We start from the raw sequence: 27,820 nt of genomic DNA on the forward strand, positions 1-27,820 counted from the left end.
TAAATCACCGGAAAACAAGCACGCGTTTTATGAATTCGTAATATGCTGAAATATACAATGGTATTCCGATTCGAGACAATAGAAAATGTTTATGAAAACAACAAACCACATGCGTCAAAATTCCCGCAATATTTTCCTGAATTGAGGCTAAAAATATAAAATAATCATATAAAAATATAAATCATCGAATTTGTTTTAATTGTCGACCAATTTAATAATTTTAGGTCAGATTTAAAAATAAATAAATAAATTAATATAATATAATCTCAAACCAGTTATGTGCAAGCCAGTGTTTCTGAATATCAAACTGGGCGATTTCTCTGAGATTTTCATTCAAGATAATTAGGCGTTATATGATTTATCTAAGACTAAAATTCCATTTAGTCGAGTCTTGTGAACATAGTTTTCAATTAATAACATTGTAACTGTTTGTTTTTGTTTAATTTTGACACCTTGAAACTTCACTCACAATTTTCTCGAAAACGCTCCTAAATTTGTCGCTGATGGCAAGTTATTCGGTCAGATGTAAAATGGGGTATGGCGTCATTTTGTCGCTATGGTAACTCAGATCCTGGTGGAATGTACCCCATTTGAAACTTTCATCGTTCTCTAGTACACCATTAACATTTGATATTCTATCTTATTGATTATGGTTGTGCTCTAGTCGCTCAAAGTTGAACGGTATCGTTACTCAAACATCCCGTCGAGGCCCCATTATGCTCCCCAGTGAATGGATTTTGTGTGGTAGTATTGGGATTGCGAAGTCTGATCTGATCGGATGATTTTTAGAATTCCCACACACGAGTTCATTCCAAGGTCAGCGATTCGATATTTCGGAAAAGCTCATGGCTCAAAATAGCTAGAAACCTTGGAATCGTGTATTTCAAACGATATATAACGTAAACACTAATTTTAAAAAAATGATTTTTTCCTTTATATAAACTTTAATCCAATACACAATACATTTTGTACTCATTTATTATATGACTAATCTGGTTTTCAGTTCGGCTTGACCTATGTCGTTCCCAGGATTGACGAAAACGTGTGTTGATAGAAAAATATATATGTTTACATATGAAAAAAAAAAACCACATCCTTATTTCTTTATTGACTTGTTTATCCCCTATATTTCAACTCAGGCAGAATTCGTGAAAACGAGTTTTCTTTTGTTGACTTAGTGAGTCAATGATAATGGCCTTTTCGAATTCAATAATAAATCCACATTTTCAAAAATAATCTTTTTTTATTAATTTGCATTTCATCGTTCTCTGATTCCCTTCGCCTCAATGAATTTCCTCTTTATTCATTATAATTTACACATTTTTAACGGGGTGTCAAAATGTGACCGAGAAACATTGGCGTTCACTATCTCACAACGATAAAATTTGGATAAAACTCTTTCCCCCTTGTTAATCAGAAATGTAACTGAATGAAGAAAACGATTTTCTTAAATTTCAGTTCAGTACATCTGAACTCTTTAGGATGTTTACAATCTATTTAACAAAAGACGGTTTAAATGAACAAGAAATTCAAAGCCGATGACCCCACAACTTACGTTTATATGGACAGGTGAAGTTGTGTACAATCTACAAAGGAAGATGGAAATGAAAAAGTTCTATTTAAAGACCGATGACCCCATAACATATCACAACAGAGAAGACATGAATTTCAGCGGGTCTTCTACCAGCGACACGATCTCCGTTGAATGCGAAATCTACGAATATCTAGGTGGAAGACTTGATCGTACCGCTACATGGGCGTATGTGCTGCTTATCTTCATAACAGTCGTCAACATAACAACATGTCCATTCATCATTATTTTGAACGTGCTAGTGATGATTGCTGTGAAGACCAAAGCGCGACTGAAAACTAATTCCAATATCACACTGTGCTGTTTAGCGTTCATTGATGTGCTAGTGGGAATAATCGCCCAACCTGTTTTTACCGCGGTCACAATATTAACCATGCAAGGTGAGACATCGAACAAACACTGCACGCTACAACGATTATCGAAAATTGTGGTTAAGTCATTATGTGGAGCTTCATTCTGTCAACTTGCCCTGATTAGCGTGGAAAGGTATTTGGCCATTAAACACTCGTTCACTTACACAAGCCATGTTACTAAAGCTCGTATATTCGGCTTGTCTGCTGTGACTTGGATAAGCATAATGGTGCAGGCATGTATACCCTTTCTCATAACGGACGAGAACATTTTGTTGACGGTGAGTTATTTTCGCTTTCCCTTTCTTATGGCCATCATAGTCTTCTGCCACATTGCGGTTTACAGGGAAATTCGCCGCCACGAGAAGCAAATCGCAGCCCATCAAGTATCAGAAGAAGCCAGGGAAAAATTCTTGAAGGAGGGAAAAGCTTTAAAGTTAACAACTACTGTACTTTTTATTCTGCTATTGTGCTATCTGCCATCAATAATTGTTCGAATACTACTTCAGACTTCTACCATAACTCGTGTAAAGATAGCTCATATTGCTTTTTTCACGACAAGCTTTGTAGCAATTCTCAATTCGTTGATAAATCCTGTTATTTACTGCGTTAGGATAAAGCACTTTCGAATTGCGTTCATTGAAATATTACTCAGAAAAAACTACACACAGGCTGAACGGTTCCGATTGCGAGTCTTCGAAAGATCGACGAACATTGTGGTACCGCTTGAAGCAACACAGGAAGGGGAAGAACCACCAAACAATGAGCAAGAAAATGCGAACGATAACATTATTCACGGAAGCAACATAATGGCATCAATAGCAACATCATGAAGAACCACTGGCACATGACGGTAGCTTGCGAATCTAGAAACAGCTAGCGCTATATAAGACTTAATTTATTATTATTGTTATCATTATTAGTACGCAAGCTATACTATACGCAGAATTAAGAACAGTGGCTGCCGAAAAATCAACAACGATATCAACAAATGAAAATAAGTAATCAACTCTGAAATAAAACTTAAATGTTAAGTAAGTGCTGAAGTAATTAATCCCAGGTCGGTCAGTCACTCATCGCTCAAGTTTTAACTAACTGAACAGTTCTTGCACTAGAAGACCTACTACTTTCAATGATCAGAACTATAGAGTAATAATTTTTTTGTTTCAATAGCAAAACTCAATGACAGCTGTTTCTGTTATTGTGCGGCCGCCATGTTGGTGTCCCTCGGATGGGCACCAATATGTGATGGCGTCTCCATACAAAGCTCTATAAATTTGGGTGAAACACTTTTCGAAATAACGCGCGAATGAAAAACCGCAAAGATCTTAGCAAGGTTGTTTATATATCAATCCTCTATCATATCCCAGATTCTTAACTTAATTCATTGAATGGGTTATTTATTTTTGATTGCGTGATATTGCAAACCAGCAATAGACTGCTAGACTTTCGTTTGTTCCCTGAAATTGATCTGGAAACAATTTGGTATAACTAATGGCAGTCAGGACCGAGCTGAACTACCGAAACGACACGATAATGGTCTTTTTCTACGCAAACAACAAAAAATTCGAGAATTCCGCGTTTAATTTGATGAGGGGTAGCACATTTTATTCAAAATGACACAACTTTTATCCTACCTGACGACAGCGACCGATGAGTGAGGTGCCGAACGCTGAAGACCCATTTTGGCGCCAAATTAAAAGTTTGGAGACTCACATTTTTTTTTTTTTTTTCACTTTTTACAATCTGATATAGCTTTTTTGAATTATATATCCCTTTTCGTGAATATTCAATGCCTTCACCGGTGAGAAAAGATGCCCAACTTCAATACCTTGCGTCAGGACAGCACAGTTTTTCCTGCCTGCTGAATTCTGATTAGTCAATTCAAATTTTAGTCGCACCGGCCGTCTGCAAGGCTATACTCGAAACGTAATGTTTCCACGGTTACCATATTTGGCCGACATGTTCTTACAACTTGAAAACTATTTTATTTCATGCAGTTATTTCAAAGTGTTTAGGGCTTTTCAACAATATTTCATTGATTTTTGAATCGACCTTGACTCGATTTTTATTGTTTTATGACGTTTTTGGAAAATAAAGAAATCCAAGAGATTGCGTTCTAAAATGGTGGCTGTTTGGATAGGAATGCGTCATCAGCCTTAATTTTTCGCCATGGCAAGTATTCATTATTGCTGGATTACAAAATTCAAATTTGGAATATGCGCTTACAGAGTTGAAGCTGTACCAACTGGCCTGATATTAAAAGACAAACGTATGCCATGGCAAATTTAAATTGAAAGGAAACCTAAAAATAAATTAAAACTTCCCTGAAAACAACGCATTATGTAGGAATAAATTTGCTCACCCGAGAGTTTAGAGGAACTACGTTACGGTTTTTTTGAAAAATTCAGTCTAAATTTTTCAAGTTTGCCGCCGTTTTTACAATCCATGCAAATCTTCTCCATCCTTGTTCCTTTATAATTTATTATTATCTCTTTTGTGTTTTTCTGTCTTGGTTACCTACTATTTTCAGGTTCCTTTCAAGTTAATGGTAATTTGTACGTGGTCAAAATACCGTGACATAGCACCTTAAAAGTCAACAATCCTTGACGCATTTTTAGGAAGGGTATTTATCAAACGAATAGTTTTTCAGAAAAGGATAACTTTTCATCATCTCCGTGACTCGCTTTATTTGCTCATCAGTCCAAACTACTTTGTTCCTCGTGATTGACAGCGTTCCGAACATGACTTTACTGCATTTTTCAAAATAATCGTCCGAACACGTGACACCTAAATGGTCACACAATCTTTGTAGCGTTTCACGAGGTCTTAGCACTGTTTCGTGTGCTGGAATATCGAGAACTGCATCACTGTACCGTTCTCTGACGCGTTGATTTGAGGCAGCTAACTCAAAATATTGTCCAATGCTCCTTTCTAGGTAATTCTTGCGGTTTATCTGTCAGAAATGAAGCAGAAAACCAATAAATGCTTCATTGTTTTAACGTGGTTTTAAGGAGGCTGGCAACAGTTTCCAGCACTTTTCTAACAGCTATACTTCGAAGGATGAATACCACCACTGTTTTTAAACAAGTGATGCTACAATAATGGTAAACTACAAATGTCTAGTCATTGGTAAACAAGTTTCAGCCATCCTTTTTATAAAACAGGCTACCATAACAATAATACAACCTTTTAAAAAAACCCATAATTTTAGCTTTAAGCGCTTACAACATAAAAACGAGTTTGGTGACCCCCATTTTTTTATCATCGAATTGTGAGAAGCATGATAAGATATAATTTTTCACAAAGTTTAAAAAAATCTGTAGAGAAGGTTCAGAGCCACCTTAAATTTTCGCAAATATAAGGTGGTTCTGAACCCTCTAAACCAGGCTTTTCCTTGTGGAAGCTTGGTAACCAGCGCGGTAGACTTCAAACCATGTGACCATTTTTTTTGTCAACTTTGACCAATCACAGCACACCTGCACATAGCTAACAAAGGTTAATAAAAACTTATCTATGAAACACTGAACTGGCTCAACAATATAAATAGTTAATTTTGTCTCTAACTACTTGACCCGAAGGAAAAAAATCCCACTATAGTATTATTCACTCAACGTTCGTCACTCAACGCTCTGTGTCACGCAACGCTCTCTATCACGCGACGTTCATTAGTGTTGTATACTATTAGGTGCTACACGTTAGTAGGGGACATAGTAAAGAAAACTCACCTTTTCTCCCGCTTCGAATTCTTTCGCAGCGTTACGTGAACATGATTTGAGAAGTGTCATGGTTGCTATGTTGTCAAAGGGGTTCCTGGTGACGTGGATGAATTTCATTGGTACTTGAACAAGTTGACTGATTTCTCCTAGTTCACTCATACTTCTCGGGTCCATTAGTATACCTGACGTAACACCTCCTTTTTTGTCTCCAATAACCTTTGGAGAACAAGACGTTATCAATTAAACAAAATTAACCAGAAACGATGGAATGTGCGTTTTGACACAGAGGCCACAAGAGTACTACATTCCAAGGTACCTAGGACCGTTCACAAGTAATTGCTCAGAATATGCAAGGTATGTATAATGGAGACGCGGCGGCCTCATGGTTAAAAATTTCGCCTCTGGATTGAGCGATCCAGGTTCGAACCCTAGGGCCCGTTTCTCGAAAGCCCCGGAAACGTTTCGGACCCTCAAAGCCATTTTTAGTTAATGTGTATCTAAAAACAGAGAGGTGTGTACTCCTGAAACTTCTTGTACGAAGGGAACTTCTGGTCATATTAAGATTATGTGAATAAAAAAGCTCTGTAATGGGGGGGGGGGGGGGGGGGAGTAGGGTTAGGGTTAGAAATTAGAAATACTCCAAGTCGCTTGATGATACGGAAACCGGGGATAAGCGCTGGCTTGATAAGCCACTTGGCTCGAATATCGACTTCATCTACCTTACCTATATATACTACTTAAATGTCTATAGTTGTCTTTTATTGTAAAAGGCACAAAACGTTATTCAATTAATTATAACGTTACCTTAATTTTATTTTGATAACCTCCTTGCCACAAACCAGGCACGTGATATGTATACTTAGCAGTTGACACTCCAGTAGGTTTAGTATTATTGAAGTTAGCGCGTATTCCAAACATAGCTTGTTTCATGGAGAGACGGTGAAGGTCATAAAATAAAGCATATTTCTGTAAATTGTTCTGTATAAGTTCTGGTGCCTGGTATTTTTTCCATCTTGTCATCAGATCGAACTCGCTCGGAATGATAATTTCTGGGTGGGCATCCAATATGGCGCCCACTAAACTGTGACTGCTTCGTTGATATCCGATGAACATTACAAATGTCTCCACTCCATCGTACAATTTGAAAAGTTCCTCTGCTGGAGAAAGGAAATACGACTCGGCTGAAAGAAACAGAAGCAACGTTTGTTCAGTGATCATGAATTACTATATCAAACACGGAAGAACGCGTTTGACCACATTTCTGAATACCGAGAAGAGAGTTGAAAATAGGACGCGCAGCGGAGTATTTTTGACGAGCTTCGAGGTGTCTGAAAATGTAGCCATGACGAAAAACTGTCTTGAGTGTTTGATATATCTTCTCAATCGAAACTAGAACTAACGAGAAAACGGAGATGACAAAATCCTAAAAATCTATGCTAATTAAGATCAGATATCCAAACATCGTCACGGCCAGTTGATACTTCGTTTAAATTCGATGAATTATTAATTAGTTAGATGAATTATTAGTTGTTCATTAATTAGAACTGGAGGTAAAACTTTCATCTCACAAACTTCTTTATGGCTATTGTAAGCATTCGTTGTGAAGTTTGTGAAATGCTTCAGGAATTCAACACCTGATGCTTCTTGCCGTACAATTTCGATAAGTCCCCAGAATTCAACACATACGTCCAACGGCTTTAGGACAACCCCGATCCCTTTAGCTATAGTGGAGAAAGTGTAAATTAAATTTACCATTTTCTTTGGAGTGGATGGTGGGCTGTTTGCAAGACGTATCCTCGAAAATGGAGCTTCCACTGTTCTCGACTTTGACAAAGTAGAGAGCCAAGAACGAGCTTGCCAAGAGCCCGGTGAACAGCAGAGGAAACCATTTTCGTCTTAGAAGCATCTCAGTGGTCGTGAATCGATAACCTGAAAAATAATTGGCCTTGTAGATTTAAACGGGTCTTATTTAGACCATGTCAGCCTGCAGTGCAGGCGTTTTTGTTGGAACGGAACACTCGATGGACCAGGTTTTCGATGCCGCCATCTTGGATTGACCGGTAGAGGGCTCAGAGGAGAGGCACAGCCGAGGATTGCAACCGTGGACAGCTGTTTCGACTTGGTTGGGTCTCGTCAGCAAGGTGTAGCAGCTAAAAATAGAGCAGCAAGCTCGAAGGCCAATTGTCTCCTAGACGCACATGGTAATGATCTCAGATGAAACTCAAATGCAAATGTTTGCTGTATCATGTCGATTTTCTGGTAGTAATCAGCCTTCCTTCATTGTTAACTAAGGCTTTAACTAGGGCCTCGCGACAAAATTATGTACAAATGTTCACAATATATCGTTTTCCCACAAGTTATCGATCTGAGGCGGTTGTACCAAAGAAAAACAATGAATTCGTGATCGTCTTATTGTTTTAGCACTAGTCAGTTTTACAAAAAAAAAAAAATCGCTAAGTTGCGTTTGGTTCAAGAAGCCGCACTGTAAAAACACATTCTTTTGGAGGTAGACTAAGGGAATAATTTACTAGAATACATTTCTTACCTTTTCGTTGTTCGACAGTAGTGTGAAGTCTAACGCAGCGAGCGAGTGAAGAGCAGTGAAAGAAATATTCTACATCTCTGTAAAATTCTTTTAAAACATATTCACTTGTATCGCATGAAATATGCTAATTATTTTTCAAAAGGACGAGAAGGAACGATAACAAATGAAGAATAAAATCACTGAAAAAAAATCATAAAATTGGGCATGATATCTGCTAAATCCCTTTTGTGGAAGGTAATAAATAATTTACAGTCGTGCATTTCAATATTCGTGATGTTTAAGTTTTCTGTAATCAAATAGTTGCATGGAAACCTTTACTTCATGGTAAATATGTACTAGTCCCTCGTTGCTTCTTGTCTGTTACAGTGTGGCAATTATTTTCCGAAGCCGAAGGCTAAGACAAATATTTCATATGCGAGTCACTGACAAATCCCGATATCTTGCGATAACCGAGTTCAATAATTATTTTAACATTCGATTACCAAGTCTGTTTTCATATTTAAATCACTCTCTGACAGCTAAAGGAAGCGATCTGCCATTTTTCGCTCAAGAGCGTGGTTACATGTTAAAATATAGGCTTTCTATTCTATTCTATTCTATTCTATTCTATTGTACAATTACACATGAGCAGAATATTATTTGCAACAAAACACATCTACACGGCACCGCTTGTAAGCAGACCATTAGATGTAGGCAGTTATTTGCAGGTCACGTGGTGGGCTCTCGGCTGATCAAAAGGGAGAAAAAATGTATTGAATGATAAATATCTCTTCACTCGACGGTTGTGCAAGTAGTTTGAACCAAAAGGTTCAAACGGTCGGTGCACGGAACACATAAGCAAAGCATCATTTGACGGGTCTCAATGGAAAAGACTTGCGAGATTCACGAGCTGAGATTATCACTCGGTGGACGTTTTCCTCCGATGAAGGGAAGCAATAATTAGAGCAACACTCAGACGTGTTCTAGGTGGAATCGTTAGGCGATGGGAGCTTTTGGGGCGAATTTAAGGCTGTTTTCCCTCAGTCAATTTGCAAGGCTTCGGCCCTTGAGTTGCCTAACTTGAGGAATAATGATATGTAGAGAGGTAAACAGTGAAAACAATACTCGCTATTCAAAATCGGCGATTTGAAACGATCCCAAAATGCCACGGAAACACTAGTAACACATAGAAATGCCAAAGTAAGTCATTCTCTGATTAAACTAATTTTCCATATTTCGAACCGTTCTTTTTTTAACAATTCTTCCACTCGCGCTTTCTGGATATTAGATTATTAAAGCCAACTCAGCGCTGCAAGCGTCTTTGACTATCTACCATCTCACATTCAACGCGCGCTCGTGGAATAATTGTTCACAGTTCTCTTGTTGTTCAATGTTCACGGCTCCCCAGGAGCTTGGGAGACCTGTGATGCAACAAGCAAAATGGCCTAACTCTGCTACATTTGAATGGTATAATAAGAGGGTAAGTTAGCAATGATGAGTTACCAGTGGCGAGTTAATTTTCAAGATCCTTCCGGCAATATCTTGAATTTTCAATCATTTCAATCAATCTTTTCCCCGGAAAGATCTTGAATATTCGATATTTTGCAGGCAAGATCTTGCATTTTCAACACTTTTCCGGCAAGATCTTAATTGTCAACATTTTGACCTTGCAAATGGTTCACAGGCCTAACGCGACCCCTATTGGTCAAAATAGGACAACTTCGACCTTCAAAGCTTTGTTCTAATGCGCGTGTTTCCCAAAGACCTCTCCTTTCTCGATGAAACTCTTTGGTCTCTTCAACAGAGAATTTTAACGGGAGAAATAAACAAGCCGCTAAGGAGAAGCAACACGTTTCCACTCTTAATTCATTTGAACCCTGTAAAACACACTAGTGTATTTTCTATTTATTTATTTATTTATTTATTTCTCAATACAGCAAATGACATTTTTGGAACCGAGCTAGGGCCAGATCATTGTCTCTTAGCTAGGACCTCCAAAATGATACGCAGTCAAATTAGCGCTAGCGCTCTTTGCACTAAGGTAGGGAGTGACTTAACCAGAAGTGTAACTGCTCCCCCCAGCCTAAATGCATGAGAGTGCCGACTAGTATCACAGATATAAAAACACTGGGGCGTTTAAGTACCTACGACGTGAACGCCAAGGACAAAGTCGAATTTATATTTTGCCTACGAATCTCGCGATACTCTAAAAGTTATTTAATCTGTTTCTCTTTGTCAAAACTGAATATGAAACACAGCGTATTTTTCGGAATATAAATTACAAAAATTATCCGTCGTGGTTCACGTTGTCCAGACAACGCAGAAATTGCTTAGTCATTTGACAAGGATGTTTTGCAGAGGACGGCAAAGAAGTGTACCAAGAATTATAACGCACGTGCCATTCATTGCTCATTACACCTTTTGTTTAGCGACGTTGCCGTTACCGTTATGGTTCTCTTAAACCCCTTACTGTCTGGCTCTGAGACGTGAACAACCTCGTACCTAGAGTCTTCGTTCCCCTTAGCCAGCGGCCGGGAAACGAGCGACCCTGGAAAGATCCGATCTGAAGTCCAAACATATCGGACTTCCGATTAAATTGCGCATGCCTCTATTTACAGAGGTTTAGGGGAACCGGCATGTTTGGCGGGAAAGAAAAAATCTTTATCTGTTTAGTCAGGTAAAAAGATAAGCTTGAACTTCTAATGTAAAACGAGTGTGTATCACATATTATGACCAAATCTTAACATACTCCTGGCCTCATTTCTGAGCAATACCAACGGTCTTCTCTGATCTCTGATAGTTGCCGTGCGAGCTATTTCAGTTTGGTAAGGGTATTATTTTGTCTTCTGAATCTTTTGTCGTAAGACAATGGTGATTAAAACAAGTAATTTCCCCTCGAATAGCCGGTCGAGGTAATCCGCAGAGATTCCAGCTCTCACAATGGATTGAACAGAATCCCGTAAGCTTTTCAAATTAGGAACGAGCACCTTTAACGAAAACTAGAGCTGCCTCTCTGACTACACCCTAGGCTATTTTGCCCATATTAATATGTACAACTAATACCGTTTCTTATTTTGCATTACTGAACGTACGATTTCATTATCGCTATCAGCGAAAACACCAAACCAAAACCACCCGACAGGACTCCTACACAAACGATGAGCAAATTAATGACGTAACGCCTTGTGCTGATGTGATCAAGATGAAGAATGACGTCAAAAAGACACGGGAAAACTAGCGTGAGCAAAACACCTGATATACTGCCAATCACTGCCATCAACAACGAGAACTGTGGCAGCAACACAGCAACCATGACTGTGAAAATCACAAAGATCGCCCGCAATGAGTAGATCATGGCGCGTTCCTTAACGGTCAGCGGGTGTTTCTCGTCAGGGATGCATGGCGGGAGACACGAAAACTGGGCTTTGTGCACAATGGTTACGAGCGTGAACAAAGGAAGGGCATAAGAAAACATGCCGTTCAGTCCGAGGAGGGAGTTTGCCGTGTTTTGTAGAGCTCCTGCCGGTAGATTCTCAGAGATTTCTTGCTGAGTATTGTCCTTGAAGGTCAAGACTGCAATGAAGCCGTAAGTCAGTTTGGTCAGGGCTGACGCCAGGAAGGAATAGTTCATGATGCTGTTAAACTCCTCTGGTTTCTCCATGCTTTCTTCGATGCCTGGTAAATACGGATGGCAAACAAAACTGAAGAGAATGATACCCCAAGCCACGGGGAAGCCCTCCAGCGTTGTCACGCCAAGGTTGAAATCCCATTCGTAACGCTTTGTCACGCCATACCCAATGACCGACACAAAAACCATCACGAGTGCTACGACACTAAACATGCTGAGCCAAGAGATGCGTTTGAACTGATTCAGGAACACTGAAGGCAGGAGAAGAAAGCCAGCGATGATGATCCACAGGGAGTAGGACAGAGAGTGGTGCTCGAACAAGTCGTTAAAAAAGTCCGCCACAAGTAAGAGGTACAGCACGCACGCGCACGCGAGTTGCATCACCTGGGCTGCCCACACGACCGCTGAACCGTGCTTTTTCCAACAGGCCTGACCTGAAATGTAAGGTATAAATAATTAAACAGGGATGAGAGGCAACAAACAAACAAGCAAGCGATAAATACGAACAAATGACTGACTGACTTATTGCCTTAACCGACTGGTTGACTTTCTGACTAGTCAACAGCAGACAGACAGACAAACAGACAGACAGTCGGACAGATAGACAAACTGGCTCAGAGACTAATTATAATTGACTAACTGAGTCGGCTTACTAGTCAATAGCAGACAAGCAGACAGACAGATATACAGACAGAAGGACAGTGAGGCAGACAGACAGACAGACAGATAGACAAGTAGACAGACAAACAGACAGCATGAAATAATTTGATTGACCGACCGAATGATGAGGATGGTGTTTTCTAAGGTACTATGTACAGAAAAACCTGGTTTTTGTTTAGTACACAGAAATGGATGTCAGGGAAGTTTGACTATAACCTGTACCACCAAGAGAAAATGAGCATGGTCTCTTGGTACCACGTAATCTTGAGCAACAACAACAACAACAACAACAACAACAACATTATTTTGAAGCTGACAGCCGCTTACCTATCAAGGCGTAGCTATTCCTAAGGCGGACTCCACGTGTACCCTGATCACTAAATGGCTTCTCATACAAACACTCGACGATGAGTTTGCCAGTGTAGTTAGTGATTATCGAGACGATGACAATGGCTACCAACGACATGTATCCACCTTGCATGACAGCAAACGGAACGCCAAGGGTGCCTGTACCTAAATATTGAGAATGAAGTAAGTAAAAAATAATCATAAAATTATCTCTGAAGTTATCTCGCTGTGGGAGAGACAAGGGCAGGGTAGGGGGACGGGTGGGTGGGACAGGAGCACTGAGGGACTAAGATTTTGCTTCCGGCAAACTTTAAACGCAAAGGGAGTCGAGTCGTCTAAATTTGTAGTCGACTTGACTTAACGGAAGTTGTATGGTGAAGAACAGAATCTAGTCGTCTATAGCATTGCGGTGTTCTCTACTATGTCGTGGTGTATACAGAGATGGTTACGGCCGAGCAGGTGACAAGTCGACACGAGTTGATACGACTAGGCTTCTGGAATAGTCTAGTGCACAACGTAATTATTGGTATAATACCACATTGTAAGCGTTGCGTAGGAAGGTAGAGGATGAGGTCACGTCGTGACGAGTAGACACGACTTTTTCCTTTTTGAAAACGTATTGTTTGGCTGCACACGCTCATAGAACGACGTGTATATTGAATAAGTTCTTTTGGGTTTTGTCGATGATTTTTAATCGCGCGTAGTTCTTTTTGTGTCTATGAGCCTTTTGCTTAAAACGTCTCACTTATCTGAAGCGTAATCACTTGTCTACACGTGCTTATAAAACTGGGTACACCCGTTACATAGGTTTTTTTTTTTGTTTTTTGTTTTTGTTTTTGTTTTTTTGCATGCTTAGTTTTATCGTCTGCATTCGCATTTCGCTTAAAACGTATCATAAGTCGAGACGACATTTTGAAGGAACGAGTTGGGCCGACTCGTGTCAAGTCGTGAGGTCTCCCCTCCTCCCATACATCCTTTCACGCGGCAGAAGTTTGTTCACGATTAGACTTCTGTGAGTATAGTGAGAATTTCGATGGGGATAGTCCATGAATTGCAGTTTATTATCCTGATCTGAAATAGCGCGACTTGCTCAGTATTTTATTATCTTGTGGAATTTGGATCCTGCTATTCTCATTATTAGATATCCTGTGTATTGTCATTATATAAAGATTGAATCACCTCGCTTCTGCCCCGTCCAAACGCGGAATGTCTGTTGACCAAACACGATCAAACATTGTTTGGTGACCAAACATATGTTGACGTTGTACTGAGTGGCCAAATAGAATCAAACATGTTTGATCAAAGACCAAACGGACAAAATGTTTACCCATCAAATGTATGTCGACGTTCAACTTTATCCAACACGATTAAACACGCGGTCAATCACGATCACGCAAGGTGTCCAAGCGGGACAATGATTGGTAACCAAACAATGTTTGATCGTGTTTCCAAACGTTTCTCGTTTCGGCTGGGTTTAAGACGGCTGTAGTTAAAGTTATAACAGCTAGAAACAACAGAGACGTCGGGCGACCAGAAAAATATCCTACCGCCCTTCAGTTTCAGCTTTTATTCTTTATTTTGCGTCAGTCCCAATCGATCAGCCTCTCTGAATGCCAATTTATTCGTTATCTGTCTTTCAGAGGGTTAAATAATTTATATGCTGGAGGCTCAAGAAAGTGAATTCTAAATTAGAGCCAATCTTAAATTGTAAATCTTTTTTGTCAGGAATGTTATTTAGAAGCTAGAATCACTTGAAAACTACATTTCAAAATAACAACACCTTATAAATTGGCTAACACTTGAATGAAACATTGTCTTTCATTTAATTATTTCTTACTGTAATTTGATTAAATTCTCGTTGTGTAGCTTATACAGCAGTTGGAGACTTGAGTATTTGAGTAGAAAGATTTCAAAGACAGCAAAAGCCTTTTTTTTATCAATTATTATTTTGAATTTCGGCTTTGTTAAATCACAATTCAAAATTTGTTTACGTAGTATTGTTACCGCAGCTGTGAAATTCACCCAGAATTGGGTCAATACTGTTAATTATTAACGAGCGGATATCTCAGAATCCATTCTGTGAAAGGACAGCTCTTTAATAGTAAAGTAGGGTTCAGTAATATTCAATAAACCACTCCAGAATAATGTTTTTCATTAAGGAAAAAACGATCTTCAGTCTGGAGAATCTTCTTAAATAGATTAAGGTTTATTTCTCCAAAAAAAAAAAAAAAAAAAAAAAAAAAAAAAACCTGCTTTGTTTACTTTCCTACGCGTTCACACAATTATTCATTGAAATTTTAATATTTTATCATATGCGGTTCTTGGCGCTTAAAAGAAATGGAGAAGTGGATTGAGTTGTTAACACAAAAGGCATCGAATTTTAATATGTTCCTTTCCCCGTGTAAAAGAAACAAAAATATCAACTAAAAAACTGGATGAATAAAGATGGAATCTATTTTAGTTGACTTCGAAAGAACTTTGCAAAACAAAAAAAACCTTACAAAGAAATTTTCCTTTCCGACAAAGTACAAAAATAAAATCACTGTTCCAAAATATACTCGAATTTATTATTGTTATTTAATTTTTTTTTTTTTTTTTTTTTTTTTTTTGCATTAATAATATATATCGGTCAATTGAGTTTCATTTACGCAGAAGAAAAATGTGTGCCTTTTTAAATAAAATTAACGCCATATTGTTTTGCCATAACCTTCCTACATTGTTAAAAAAATTATTAGTTTTTGGAAATTGTCAAATTTCCCTTTGACGTTAAACTTTCAGGCAAACAACTGAAGTGTATTAGATTATTTCTTAAGGTGTATTAACTTCACATCTGTCAGTATAAACGAAGAAACAAAATTTGAGATTTTTGTACGGGGAAACTTACAAGAAAACGAAGCATTGAATCAGAGACTTTCCACTTTTTAAATTAAAACCGTACCTCAAAACCAGATCTGACGTATGCGACGATTTATCTTATTTACAAAGGCAAATCTTTTCCATTTTGGATTACTTTTTTCGAAACATTTTTTGTTACGGCAACTTTGACGCGAAAGTAATAACTAGAAATTCCTAAGTGAAAGAACTGAAACTCGAGAGTAGAGTAGAAATCGAAAAGCAGTACTTTCACGGTCGAAAATTCGTTTCTATTGAAAATCTAATATTTCAGCCTTGATATATAGATAAGGTCAAAATTTGCCATGGCTATGTTTCAAATCAATATTTTTATGTTTCGAATTTCAGTAATGAGCATTTGTATTAGTTCTACGCATAATAACCGAAGGGTAAAGATTTCCCAGATGGTTTCAAAAATTTTGCATGGGCAGGTTGCATATGACATGTCAATTTAAATCTTGTTACTCAGACATTTTTTTTTTAGCTGTTGATTGTTGTTATAGAAAAGTCGATTGAATATTGGATTAAAAAGTCCCATCGGACAAGTCACTAGAACTGAATTTAGTTTCTTTGCTAGTCTCTTATAACAGAGAATGGATTCTCCAGTTGAGTTAAAAATAAAGAGTAATTTAATGTTATTTCAATAATCCTTACCTTGAATCAAGTTTAAAACATTCCAAGCTGCTTGCAAAGCTGACGTATTTTGTGATTTTTCTGCTTCTTGGCTGTTTCTTGTCATTTCCTCACTCGGATAAACTATATCCTCCTCGCCGCTATCTTCCTGATTTTCAACATGGAGGTATTCTTTACTGCCATGGTGAGCTGCATTTCCCTTTTCAAATAGGGAAGAAGGGAAAATGTTCCGCACAAAATCTTTAATAGCCTTTGCCATAACTGGGCCTTTTGATATCAAGAAGGATGACTTTGTATTCGAGACACCACTCGTGTGTGTGATATTCCAAGTTCTTCTGTCAAGTCATCTCCGTTGGCGCTAGAAAACTTTGATTCATTAAACATTCAAGCAATCTTCCCTGTCGAAGGTGGGTCAGCGGCTACAACCATCTGGGCTTGACCTGTGACAAGCCAGCCATATTCAATATATTCAATGATTAATCTCGTCTGGGTGTTGAAACCACGTTTTTCCCCTCTATGCACCTCCAAAGGTGTTCACATTACTATAATCAAACTTATATCTTATGTTAAGCATCCACGACTCTCCAAACTTGTTTATGTTACTAAAAGTTATTTGAAAGGCCTGTCGTTTTCAGATGGATAAAAATACGTCGATGGTTTTGGGAACCATAAACAGGTCACCAACGCCGGAGAAATTTGAAAACGCACCTTTTATTTCTACGGTTAGGCCTACCTTCCACACTAATCCGTCACGAAAACAGAGCTTTTCGAAAAACTCTTTTCAAACCGGAAGAATCAGAGAAAAAGAAAAATTCTAGCTAAACTTCCTTCAAATAACGATTTCCAATCATTTCTTAACTTAATATCCGGCAGGCTTCAGGAACTTTATAGCGTGGATTGAAGTGTTATTTGAAACTTGCACTTATCGGTTCAATGAAAAGTTTTGTGGTTTTTTAAGTCGCATAACCGTCAGTTTCTTTTCTTTAATTACGTTTCTTGAGAATTTAATTATTCAGTGATATTTCTAAATCTGTTTGGAAACTAGAAACGTTGCCATTATGTGAACAACCTCTGGCCACTTCACTCTAATCAAACAATAGAGAGCTTCTCGGGCAGATATGCTAGTTTTAAAAACATCAAATTTCCAAGGGGCAACTATCAGACTGATAGCTCCGAGATGCAAACACTCTATTGTCGACTTCATTGTTCACCATTAAATTTTCGTCCGTGCGCCAATTGAAAAATCACATTGAACCGATTATTTTCAACTTTTTTTAGAAAGCCGTGAAAAGCCAAATGTAAAATTTGAAAAATTTTTCACGGACGAGTACAATCCATCCGGGTATTTTTCCTCGGCCGGGCATTATGGGCTGATAGTGTCTCTCCGCGGAAGAACACTATCGCGTCACGTGATCAACTTAAACCAATAAGAATCGGAGAAAATTTAGTGGTGAACTATAATGGCTGATAGTGTGTAAATGCTCGCTGATAGTGTGCAATGGCTCAGCCAATCAGATTACAGCAATTGTACTAGTGTTCAAGTAGAATTCCACTAAAACTCGCTAGAATACACAGAACTGCTCTAGCACGAGTTGTTGACGTACGTAATGATGGCGCGAGCAAAGAGAATTTTCATTTTGATGATCAAAGTAAACAAGTTGCTTTCTTTCATATCAAGGCATGTGCTTTACCATACAGGGTTATCTCTCAAGACGCCCTCAAGTGCAAACTTTGCTTGAAATCTAGTTCATTGAAGGAAGAATTTTAGTCGTGACCGATCTGCTTGATCTGATGGCGAGGAAAGAAGGGAAAATCATTTGAATAATTAAGTTAGTTAAATTGGCTGTCTACAGGTACCTGGTACGACCTTCATTATACCGGAAAGTCACGTGAGAACGAGGCTTTGACATAATTTACATTATGTCTGGTCATAATGGCTGCTTTTTTTTCGTCCCAGAATTTTCTAAAAGAAATAGAAAACATGTTCTCTGTGTTTCTATCGAGTATTATAGTTCACCACTAAATTTTCTCCGATTCTTATTGGTTTAAATTGATCACGTGACGCGATAGTGTTCATCCGTGGAGACACACTATCAGCCCATAGTGCCCGTCCGAGGAAAATACCCGGATGGATAGTACTCGTCCGTGTAAATGTTTCTGTAAAGAAGCGGGCTTACAGAAAGTAAACAATTGAAATGTATTAAGTGGGTTTTTGTCTGTTTTCCTTTTCAAATTTTACATTTGGCTTTAACGACCTTTCACGGCTTTCATCTAAAAAAGTTGAAAATAATTCACAATGAATTTTGAACTGGCGCGCGTAAGAAAATTTAGTGGTGAACGATAAAGACCATAGAGCGTTTATGTCTCGGAACTATCGGTCTGATAGTTGTCCCTTGGAAATTTGATGTTCTTAAAACTAGCATATTTGCCCTCGAAGCTTCGCTTCTCGGGCAAATATTTGTTTTAAGAACATCAAATTTCCGCAGGGCAACTATCAACCGATAGTTCCTCGACAGAAACACTCTATTGTTTAAATAGAAGCACGAGTGGAAGTTTGGAAGAATTCGATCGGAAAAGCTATGGAAACACTCGCCTGTCGGATCGTTTCCCATAGCATTTCTCGTTAATTCTCCCTAACTTCCACTAGCTCATGTTTCTATAACTCCATTAAAACACAGCACCTGTTTTCCGAGTATCAAATAGCAAATCCTGTCTCATAGACGAAGGATGGCCGAATGAAAGAAATGTTAAAGAAAATTCGCTTAACATTGATTGCGATTCAAGGTAAAGCCAATTAAAAAATGCATCTAGAACGTCGAAGTCCAAAGTTTATGAGGCGAGCGGCGTTCAGGTAAGTAGTATTCACCCAAAAGCGTAATTTGAATATAATTTTCATTAATTGACTTACCTGTCTTTTATAAATAACATTCAAAGAAATTCACCAAGAAGCACCTCAACAAACCGAATCGATTCTCCACTCGCGGAATCAAACAGAAAATCCTTTTCTAGCTTTTTCTTGGTTTCCAGCCGTAACAGAAGAAGAAATTGTAGCAGTCTACTAAGTGGACGTCCCTTCTAAAACAAAGAAATCTTCCAAATTCGCCTTAGCCGCATTTGCAAATACGATTTTAGTATTTTTATTCCTGAAGTTTCGGCGAAAACCGACACGAAATTATTTGTTTACGATTGCAATTTAGAACAACTTTGACAAGGCAACCCAAGTGTACGTTATTGGTAAGAGATTAGCGAAATTTAAACAGTGGAATCTATGAAATCTCTCACAGCATAGTTTCAAATCAGGTAGAATCTACAACTACTATTGAAGATATCTCGCCGGAGCAACTAGACAATCTCTTATCGCAATTTGGTAATTCACTTTTGTGTGAATCTTCTGGTCTCTTTACCTGGTGACTTCCAGAAAACGTTATGCAGACTGAACAAAGCCAATCGATCACAGGAGACCCGAACACTACATCAGCGGTAAAAATAAATGTACTGTTATTTACCTGTGTTCCTGTGTCTTTTTTAGTCGTTTAGAAGAGATTTGAATGAGGCGAAGACCGTTTTCATTTCGAATATTGTCTTGTCTGACGCTTTGTAAATGTGACGGTCCGGTAACGTCTCAACAGTCCGGAATATCCCGATAAATTAGGACATCTGTGATGTCACGAAACTCACGTCTCAACCAATGCGTGTTTTGATTGGAGTGTTGTGTTTCACAACAAACCAAGAGATTCAAGATGGCGGACAAAGAGAGTCGCGAATACTTTCCAATGCCATGAATGCGGGCGTTCAGGAGGATTATATTTATCTCGAATTGAGTTAAATACTGTCCAAATTATAAAATAAAAGGAAAGTTTGTGTTCGCGTTCCATGTCACAGACAATTCTGCCCAGATAACGATTATCCTCGGACCAAAGGAAGCACCACAGAACGCAATGCGAGCCACGTTTGACGAGCTGCTGTTATCATTCTTTGGAAAGAGACCGTACAATCGGTAAGCATCTTTACTCTGAATTTTTCAAAGCACAGAAATGATTGATATGAGAATAGGACAATCACATGACTTTTGGAGGGCATATAGTTTATTTGTGGCCCGAGTAGCATCATTTGCGCCCGAGCGCGAAGCGCAAGGGCGCAAATGATGCTACGAGGGACACAAATAAACTATATGACCGACAAAAGTCATGCGATTATCATTATTATCAATACACAAGGCCAAATCGTACAAATTCATTTAATAAGAAAAAAATGTTTAACAGAGATGACTGCCTTGTAAGCTCCCGCCATCCCTCTCTGCCGCGGCGAGCAAAATGAAAACACAACGAAAACCAAATAAACTCAACTAACTTCTCCGCATCTTTCCAAACGCCGTCCGTGTTCTGCCCTTCCATGAAGTATCGATTCAATTTCTGCATGTCTCCTGACTGAATGGATGATTTGTGTTTTGGTTTCGCATTGTTTTCTTTCGTAAATAGCTTGGCCTTCGCTTCAAACATTTTGTTGGCAGACATAAATTCGCTGTCTTGCAAAATGTTTATGTTTCGGCTGAGTGGAGCACAGGTTAGATGGCCATGAATGGCCGCTCTAATTCCAGTCAATGCACTTGGAGTTAATGCTTGGCCTTTCTCTGTTTTCACTTCAGCGAAGAACTTTCGCAGAATTTCACTCAAGTCCGTTGCACTTACTGTTTTGAGATCCACTGTAATTTTTCTTTTCTCACACCATTTCTCGAACTTTTTTACTCCCCACTCAGTTGCTCTCTTGGTGTTTTTCGCTTGAGCTTTTTGCTCAATCTCATCCAGTTGCTCGTTGTCTAAGTCCGAGTTTTGACTAGAAAAAAGCTGAAAATTTGGGAGTTCTTCCATTTTAAAATGAAATTTCCAAACGGCAAACGTTCACTACGCAAGCTGTTCGCACCTGAATGGTTTTCCCGCGTCAATAAACGTAACCTGATTGGTTAATATTCATCGGATGATGAACCGAGAACCAATCAGCTGCAGGGCCGTTAATACATTAACGGCCCGCTAGGAGTCATTTGCGGCCCGCAAAGCGCGTGTTTTCAAGAGGGCAGTTTGTCATTTGGCCGCGCGTATTGATAATAATTGAGGCTTTCCTTTTACCTAGGGATTATCGGGCCGAAATCGACAGCACGCGCGTGTTCTTATTTGCCAGCAAAGATAAATTGTAGATGTCCAAAATGTTATACATTTTGGCTAAATCGAGGAATTGAAATCATCATTAAAACAGAATTTTCAATAACGTATACGAGTGAGAAATTCTTGTTCTTTTATACAAAATAAACTAAGCTAGAAAAAAGTATCCAAAATTTTAGTGTTGTCAGATGCAGGGATAGTCAAAAATTCTGTTAATATATTCTTTGTAAATCTGAAATTTCGCCATTTTGGTATTTATTTCAAATATTTCTTGTATCTATTTGTTACTGTGCTAAAAGATATCATGTCTGATTTCCACATTTAAATTATGAAAACTTACATAAAATTGCTGATTTTCACAAGTTATTTACCCAAAAATACCAAAATATAATTCCTGGACAGGTTGACAAGGGAGCATTCACAATCCATCCACATGTCCCAAGGTTTTATTATATATTTATTTAAAGTATACAAAACAAATTCAGTCATGAAAGTGAAATCCATTTTATTTTATTCACTCGTTAGGTACTCCCGACCTTGAATTTGCCTCTTAGCAGAATGCAGGACCTGAAACAAATCACAAGCGCTTAGAAGATTATTACATTGCTTACAGATGCCAATATTATTACAAATGTATTTTTCGTTTTAACATATGAATTTATTTTGAATGTAGTTACCACATTAGTCACATTGAATAAGAGATTGCCCTCAAGTGGTCTGATAACTCTTATGTTTTCCATTTTTTATTACATATTCTTAACCAAACTGATATGTTTCCTGTTCACAACCAATTAATGTTTTGCATTAGTTTCACAATTAGTAATGTTCAACACTCGACACTACATTATAAACTCTCGTACCTTTTCAGTCTTTGCGTTCATAAAAATTATTTTGCAAAAACATTACTTTCTGGTACATTCAAGCTTCATGGGGAGGTGAAAAGAATCATCATCTACTAGGAATAGCTGCAGTGTGTATAGTTTTTAAAAAATACCAAAAAAAAAAAAAAAAGAGTACAATGTCCCCTACAAACCTTAACTTACTTGTTTGCATGGCCCTCAACGTCTGGTAAATGAGCACAAACATTCTCTCTACCCTTTGTGCCATTCCTTGGGATACTGATAGCATCCATTTACAGGGAATCACTGCACAACCCCTGCCCTGTCTGTTTCGCTGCCACTTCTGTGTTGTAGGTGGTTTTCAACAGGCTGCTGGCTCTCCAGTGATAAAACTGGGGTGCACATTCGGTGAATCCACCAAAACAGAGACCTCCCAAATTTGTTTAATTTCGTCCGCGTACTTAGCAACGTCTTATTTCCTCTCTTTTCCCTTTGTTTTTTCCCCAAAAACTCGGCAAAGTGCCTCGAGCAGTCGAGTATGCTCTTCCATGTTCTTAAGAGAGAGAAATTGAAAACAACTGTCATAAAAATGAAGGAACGATGCATTACTCAAGCCTTATAACAACAGCGGTTCAGGTACACTTGTAACGCCTCAAATTCAAAGAGAGTTTACAAAATATCGACGTTGTTTACAACTGTGTAATTTGGCATGATGAAACTTTAACAACACTAGAACCAATAAAAAATATACACAGCTCAATGAAAAATACGTGAATACTAGAAAATAACGCGTACACTTTACTAACCTTAATATTTGGCCACAAAATCGCGTCTACATCGTCGCTTGACACCAAAAAAACTCAATGATTAGAAGACAGTCAACGTTCTCCCACTACCAAAATGGCCGCTTATTCTCCCTCTCAACGTTTGGTCGCAAAACGTCCTGGATAATGCTGGCCAGACTCTATGCGAGACTGGAAACAACATATTTTCTTGGTCCGCATAAAAGGGCCGCCATTTTCCCTGCAAACAATAGCTTGATGACGTCATGACTGTCCTAATTTATCGGGATATTCCGGACTGCTCAAGTTTCCATTGTCGTCGTTAAACTATTGGGCGCGATTCATTCAACCAACATTTCCGGAAATTTTGGTCTAAACTGAATGGATCAGTTCCGTCCAACCGGAAAAGTTTCGAAAAAGCCGGTCCAACTTTCGAGGTGGACAGCTTTTCTCGGTTAGGCCGGTCCGATCGAAATGGGCCGTTCCATTCTACATTTCCGACCCATTCTCAATCCCAGTACTTCGCTGTTCGGTATTTTCCATGTGCAACATGGAGGAAAACACTCATCACTGCAGCTTTTAGCTTTTATGGATTGTTAACAGCGGATCTATCAGTGTTACTCGTACAACCATGTGCAGTTACGACAGGTCTGGAGCTGCTTCGCAAGCCAAGTGTATGTTTTGGCTGTTAACGGCTCTTAAAGACGATTTATTTCCCGAGAGAATTTGGAATGTTCTTTTTATCATTCGAAAGTGGTTTTTGAACTCATACGGCAAATATCTGGGAACGGTCTATTCAAAATATCCCGTTATACTGGTTACTGAATACTACGCATGAAACATCTCTCACAATATCATTGATATCACCGTCGAAATCGTCATCTAGCTCTAATACGAGCAACATGCAGTGATCCAACATCGATCCTCCATTTTTAATGGCGCGAAACTCATTTAGCGGGTGGAATGGAACGAGACAGTCCGGACTCGTCGCAATCCATTCGACGCCAAGAAATTTTCGAACCTCAGCCCGAAGATTTCGATTGAATGGATCGCGCCCATTAACTCTCAGCTGGCGTTTTCAAATTCTTTGAATCTCGAGCTCGTAATCTTTTGATAGACAGATGCAAGGGACCGCAAATGAAAATGCTGCCGGTATATGTAGGATCATGTGCAAAAGATAATAATGAAGTAAGGCTGCTTACTGCGTAGCAACCTGAACGGGACAACGACATGATAAATTCCAAACTGAAAGCTAAGAATTGCAACCGTGGACAGGTGTTTCGACACTAAGTTAAATAGAAATACGATTTAAAACTAATCAGAGCGAGCATTTTGTTTGGGCTGTTTTCTAAATATACTTATCTGTATTGAGAAAAACTGTCCTCGAGGTCTTGAGTCCGCCGTACTCAAGACAGAGGACACAGTTTTCCAAATACGGGCCGACCAAGGCCAGTAAACGATATGTTACTTTTTTTTCCTACGGTATTGCTTTGAAAAGAAGTTTTGTGTTGACTTTTAATGAAAGCCGTTCAATTTAATTCTGGGGTACGCATGCGTTTGTCATTTCGGTCACAAAATGTTATCGGAAGCAATAATTTTTTGACTCTGTGTTTGCTCACCTTTAAGTTGTTTTACGGTGTAACAAAAAGCTTGAAAAGTTGCAAAAAATAGAAATTTCGCAGCGGTAGCGCGATTAGCGAAACACGTTAGAGCATTTTAGAATTCCAGTCCACCGAGAAGCTGGAGAAAAAAAAATTAACATTCGGATATTCCTTAGTTTTAGCTGGGGCATATTCAGTCATGTGACCCCTTTAGACCAATCCGGCACGCACGTGAAAATATTTGATGGATTATGTAAGCTTTATATTTCCTCGTTTTGTTCAATTTACTCGGTTTGGTGAAATGCTTATTGGTAAATTCCTTTTAAGATTATTGTGCCGAGTAAGTGATTGGCTTTCGTGCTTCTCACGCGACCGCTCACTTGTGTCGCGTTCTTCTTTGCGCTCTTCAGCAAGGAATTGCGAGCAAAAGAGAAACCTCAGTCTTGTAGAATCGAAAAAAATATCCTTCATTTGTTGTTTAACCGATGGATGTATCAGTTTGCTTTGCATTGTTTACAGAGATTCATCTAAAATCAGACGGTTTGGTTTTACAAAAGCCAAGATTATCATATGGCACCCTTAAAAGGGTTATGATCAGGGCGGAAATTGTTCACTCGTAGGAATTCCCTTTCATCTAGGTAACTCACATGATTTCAGGTGCAGTTTGGATTTAATTAACACGGGAAATTTTTCAAAGGCTGACAAACTTGCCCCAGCCCGTAGGGCGAATTCCAATGATCGGCAGTCTTTGAAAAATTTACAGGAATCACACGAACCCGTCGCCGAAGGTTTTCGAAAAGTTTTGAAAATATTTTCGGAAATGTTCAAAGGTATTAGAATACGAAACACTCTGCATCCTGCAAAAGGAAACAATTCGTAGAGGACCTGAGATAAAATGTTGTGAAGTGCATTATTACCAAGTAATCACGATTGTTCTAGAGCAATTTGGAATAAAAAAGAATTCGGCACTCTTCTGAAACCATCGAAAATCTTCGGCAATCTTCGGAAGGGTTTGGGTTAGGGTGTTTATCAGAAGCGTTCCAAAATATTCGGGTGATATTCGTTGATCTGTGGAAAGGTTCACATGATGTTTGGAAGGGCTCGGAAATCGTCCAATTAACTTAGGCTATCTTCGGAAGGTTTCGGGTGAATTTCGTCCACCTTCGAAAGACCTTGGATTACCGTTGGTAGTCATGAGGGTCTTAATACTAACTTCGGATATTTTCGTTTTAATTTGCACAAGTGTTTCAAATTTGCACTAATGTTACATGAAAACTGCACTCCTTTTTAGCCAATCTGAATAGAGAAGTTTTTTTCAAGTGTATTGGTATTTTTGCTCCTGACTAGAGAAAATTCTTAAACCTTGAAAGCTGAGTTTCCAAGGCCACGAACTCCATAGATTTGTGGCAGAGCTCCGGTGCGGCCGCCCGACGAACCACCAAGCGGAGCACCATGGTCATAATTGCAAGCAATATTGCTCGTGCGCGCGTACGTACGATGAAGACGACGACGTCGCGCAACATGGCGGCCTTACTCTAGCTTATATGTCTTATAAAACAGTTAACACAGCGGAAAAAGTGTTTGATTTGATCATGACCTACCGAAAAGATTAGTTCAGTTCAGTCTTCACAACTTTTGCTGGAAGTTTCTGAAGGGAAGACTCATACTGACATGAATTACCAAATTGCGGTAAGCGACTCTTTGTTGTAAAAACTGCCGCCGCGGTTTTTGCCTCAGCGAGATATCTTCAATAGAAGTTGTAAAGTCTTCCTGATTTGAAACCATGCTGTGAGTCATTTAAAATATTTCATTATTTTAATTTGGCTAATCTCTTAACAATATAACACTTGAGTTTTATTTGTCGAAATCTTTTAAATGGCAATTGTAAACAAATAGTTCTTTTCTGTCGGTTTTAGCTTACTGCTATGGCGAATTTCGAAGTTTCCTTTGTGCTAGTAGGGACAGTCGCTTCGAAGACGGCTAAAATTTTTCCTTCTATTACGGTTGGCTTTGTGCCTCTTGTAAATAGTAGTTTGCATAGTCTTTACAACGTATGGTCGTTTCTTCAATATATTTGATTTAGTCAAAGGCTTATCAGTGAATTAAACAACTGGTAAAGCTACGGGCGATAAAATGAATGCAAAGCCTTCGACAAAAATTATCTTGAAATTAAGCTTTAGCGTGAATAGTTATTAAACGTTAACACCGCACGCCTTTGACGAAGCTGTCTCGGAGTCACGATATTTTGCAAGGCCAACAAAGTTTCAATATGTTTGTTTTTGTTCAAAAATGACGTCTGAACATAATAGAGTTTGAAAGTTCGCACTCGCATTTAAAATACTTTGAAGTCTCGCACTCGTTATTTAAAAAGTCAAAATGTCTTAGACTAGGAAAGGAAAATGGTAGTCTCGCCTTCTCGCAATGTCTCGCATTAACCATTCAATACCCCTACTTACCCTGGGTATATGCAAGAGGCCTTTTGTGCGCTCCGCCGATCCGGGTGAAATAGTTTCTATGTTATACTTTCTCGGTTACTGTTGTTGTTGTTCGTCCTTCGTAGTCGAAGATGACCAAAGACATCTAGTTTGTTAATAAATTTCTACGGTGTGCCCGGAAGTGGCTGATGAGACCAATCCGGGCAAAGAAGCCTCTCCCACAGGTAGGGCAGAAGTGGGTAGGGGCTGTGCTATTAGTGCTAGCGGCTCTTTCCTTGCGTACTGCTCGCTTCTCGTCGGCTACACGCGCTGTGATTGGTCAATTTCGCGGGCCGTACTTTAGTGTGCGACCCGCTAAAATTTAAAGCTGTTTTTGTCGACAAAATGTTTCGTGATTCATCACCAATTGTTTTTAACTTTTATAGCAAGTAAAGTTGAAAACTTTCTTTTACTTTAAATTGTGCTAACAAGTAAACGACCATTTCAAATTGACTCGTTTTGCTTTCGACGTGCTCCAGAAATTTGAAGGCGTTCCGCGTGAATAAAAATCGTTCCAGAACCCGTCAGACACAGTAGAGACAAAATAAACATCTTTTAACCTAGTTTTCTCGGTCCGTACTGCAAGTTACGGACCCTCGTTTTCCCCGTCAATTTATGGCCGG

The 27,820-nt window shown here is 38.8% G+C and overlaps 3 protein-coding genes across 5 annotated transcripts; 1 reads left to right on the plus strand and 2 right to left on the minus strand.

The window, feature by feature from the left end:
- The first annotated feature begins 1,183 nt into the window (after positions 1-1,183).
- On the plus strand, positions 1,184-3,753 carry LOC145503158 (melanocyte-stimulating hormone receptor-like). The gene has a single exon (XM_081482620.1). It carries the CDS (start codon positions 1,539-1,541, stop codon positions 2,772-2,774), a length of 1,236 nt encoding a protein of 411 aa, XP_081338746.1. The 5' UTR covers positions 1,184-1,538; the 3' UTR covers positions 2,775-3,753.
- Positions 3,754-4,553: 800 nt separating this feature from the next.
- Positions 4,554-8,759, minus strand: LOC145503159 (uncharacterized). Of its 2 annotated transcripts, XM_081482623.1 has the most exons (5): positions 8,206-8,759; positions 7,413-7,589; positions 6,465-6,841; positions 5,670-5,876; positions 4,554-4,897 (listed from the first exon to the last, which is right to left on the minus strand). In XM_081482623.1, exons 2-5 carry the CDS (start codon positions 7,564-7,566, stop codon positions 4,559-4,561), a joined length of 1,077 nt encoding a protein of 358 aa, XP_081338749.1. In that variant the 5' UTR covers positions 7,567-7,589; positions 8,206-8,759; the 3' UTR covers positions 4,554-4,558. The 2 variants fall into 2 exon arrangements, with proteins under 2 accessions (XP_081338749.1, XP_081338747.1); XM_081482621.1 differs by lacking the exon at positions 8,206-8,759 and having other exon boundaries at positions 7,413-8,117.
- Positions 8,760-9,668: 909 nt separating this feature from the next.
- LOC145502393 (vesicular inhibitory amino acid transporter-like) lies at positions 9,669-20,030 on the minus strand. Of its 2 annotated transcripts, XM_081481714.1 has the most exons (4): positions 19,852-20,030; positions 16,367-16,785; positions 12,800-12,985; positions 9,669-12,246 (listed from the first exon to the last, which is right to left on the minus strand). In XM_081481714.1, exons 2-4 carry the CDS (start codon positions 16,602-16,604, stop codon positions 11,264-11,266), a joined length of 1,407 nt encoding a protein of 468 aa, XP_081337840.1. In that variant the 5' UTR covers positions 16,605-16,785; positions 19,852-20,030; the 3' UTR covers positions 9,669-11,263. The 2 variants fall into 2 exon arrangements, with proteins under 2 accessions (XP_081337840.1, XP_081337839.1); XM_081481713.1 differs by lacking the exon at positions 19,852-20,030 and having other exon boundaries at positions 16,367-17,187.
- Between the last annotated feature and the right edge of the window lie 7,790 nt (positions 20,031-27,820).

The sequence above is a fragment of the Orbicella franksi genome, chromosome 11 (genome assembly GCF_964199315.1).
Source record: "Orbicella franksi chromosome 11, jaOrbFran1.1, whole genome shotgun sequence".
Lineage (NCBI taxonomy): Eukaryota > Metazoa > Cnidaria > Anthozoa > Scleractinia > Merulinidae > Orbicella > Orbicella franksi.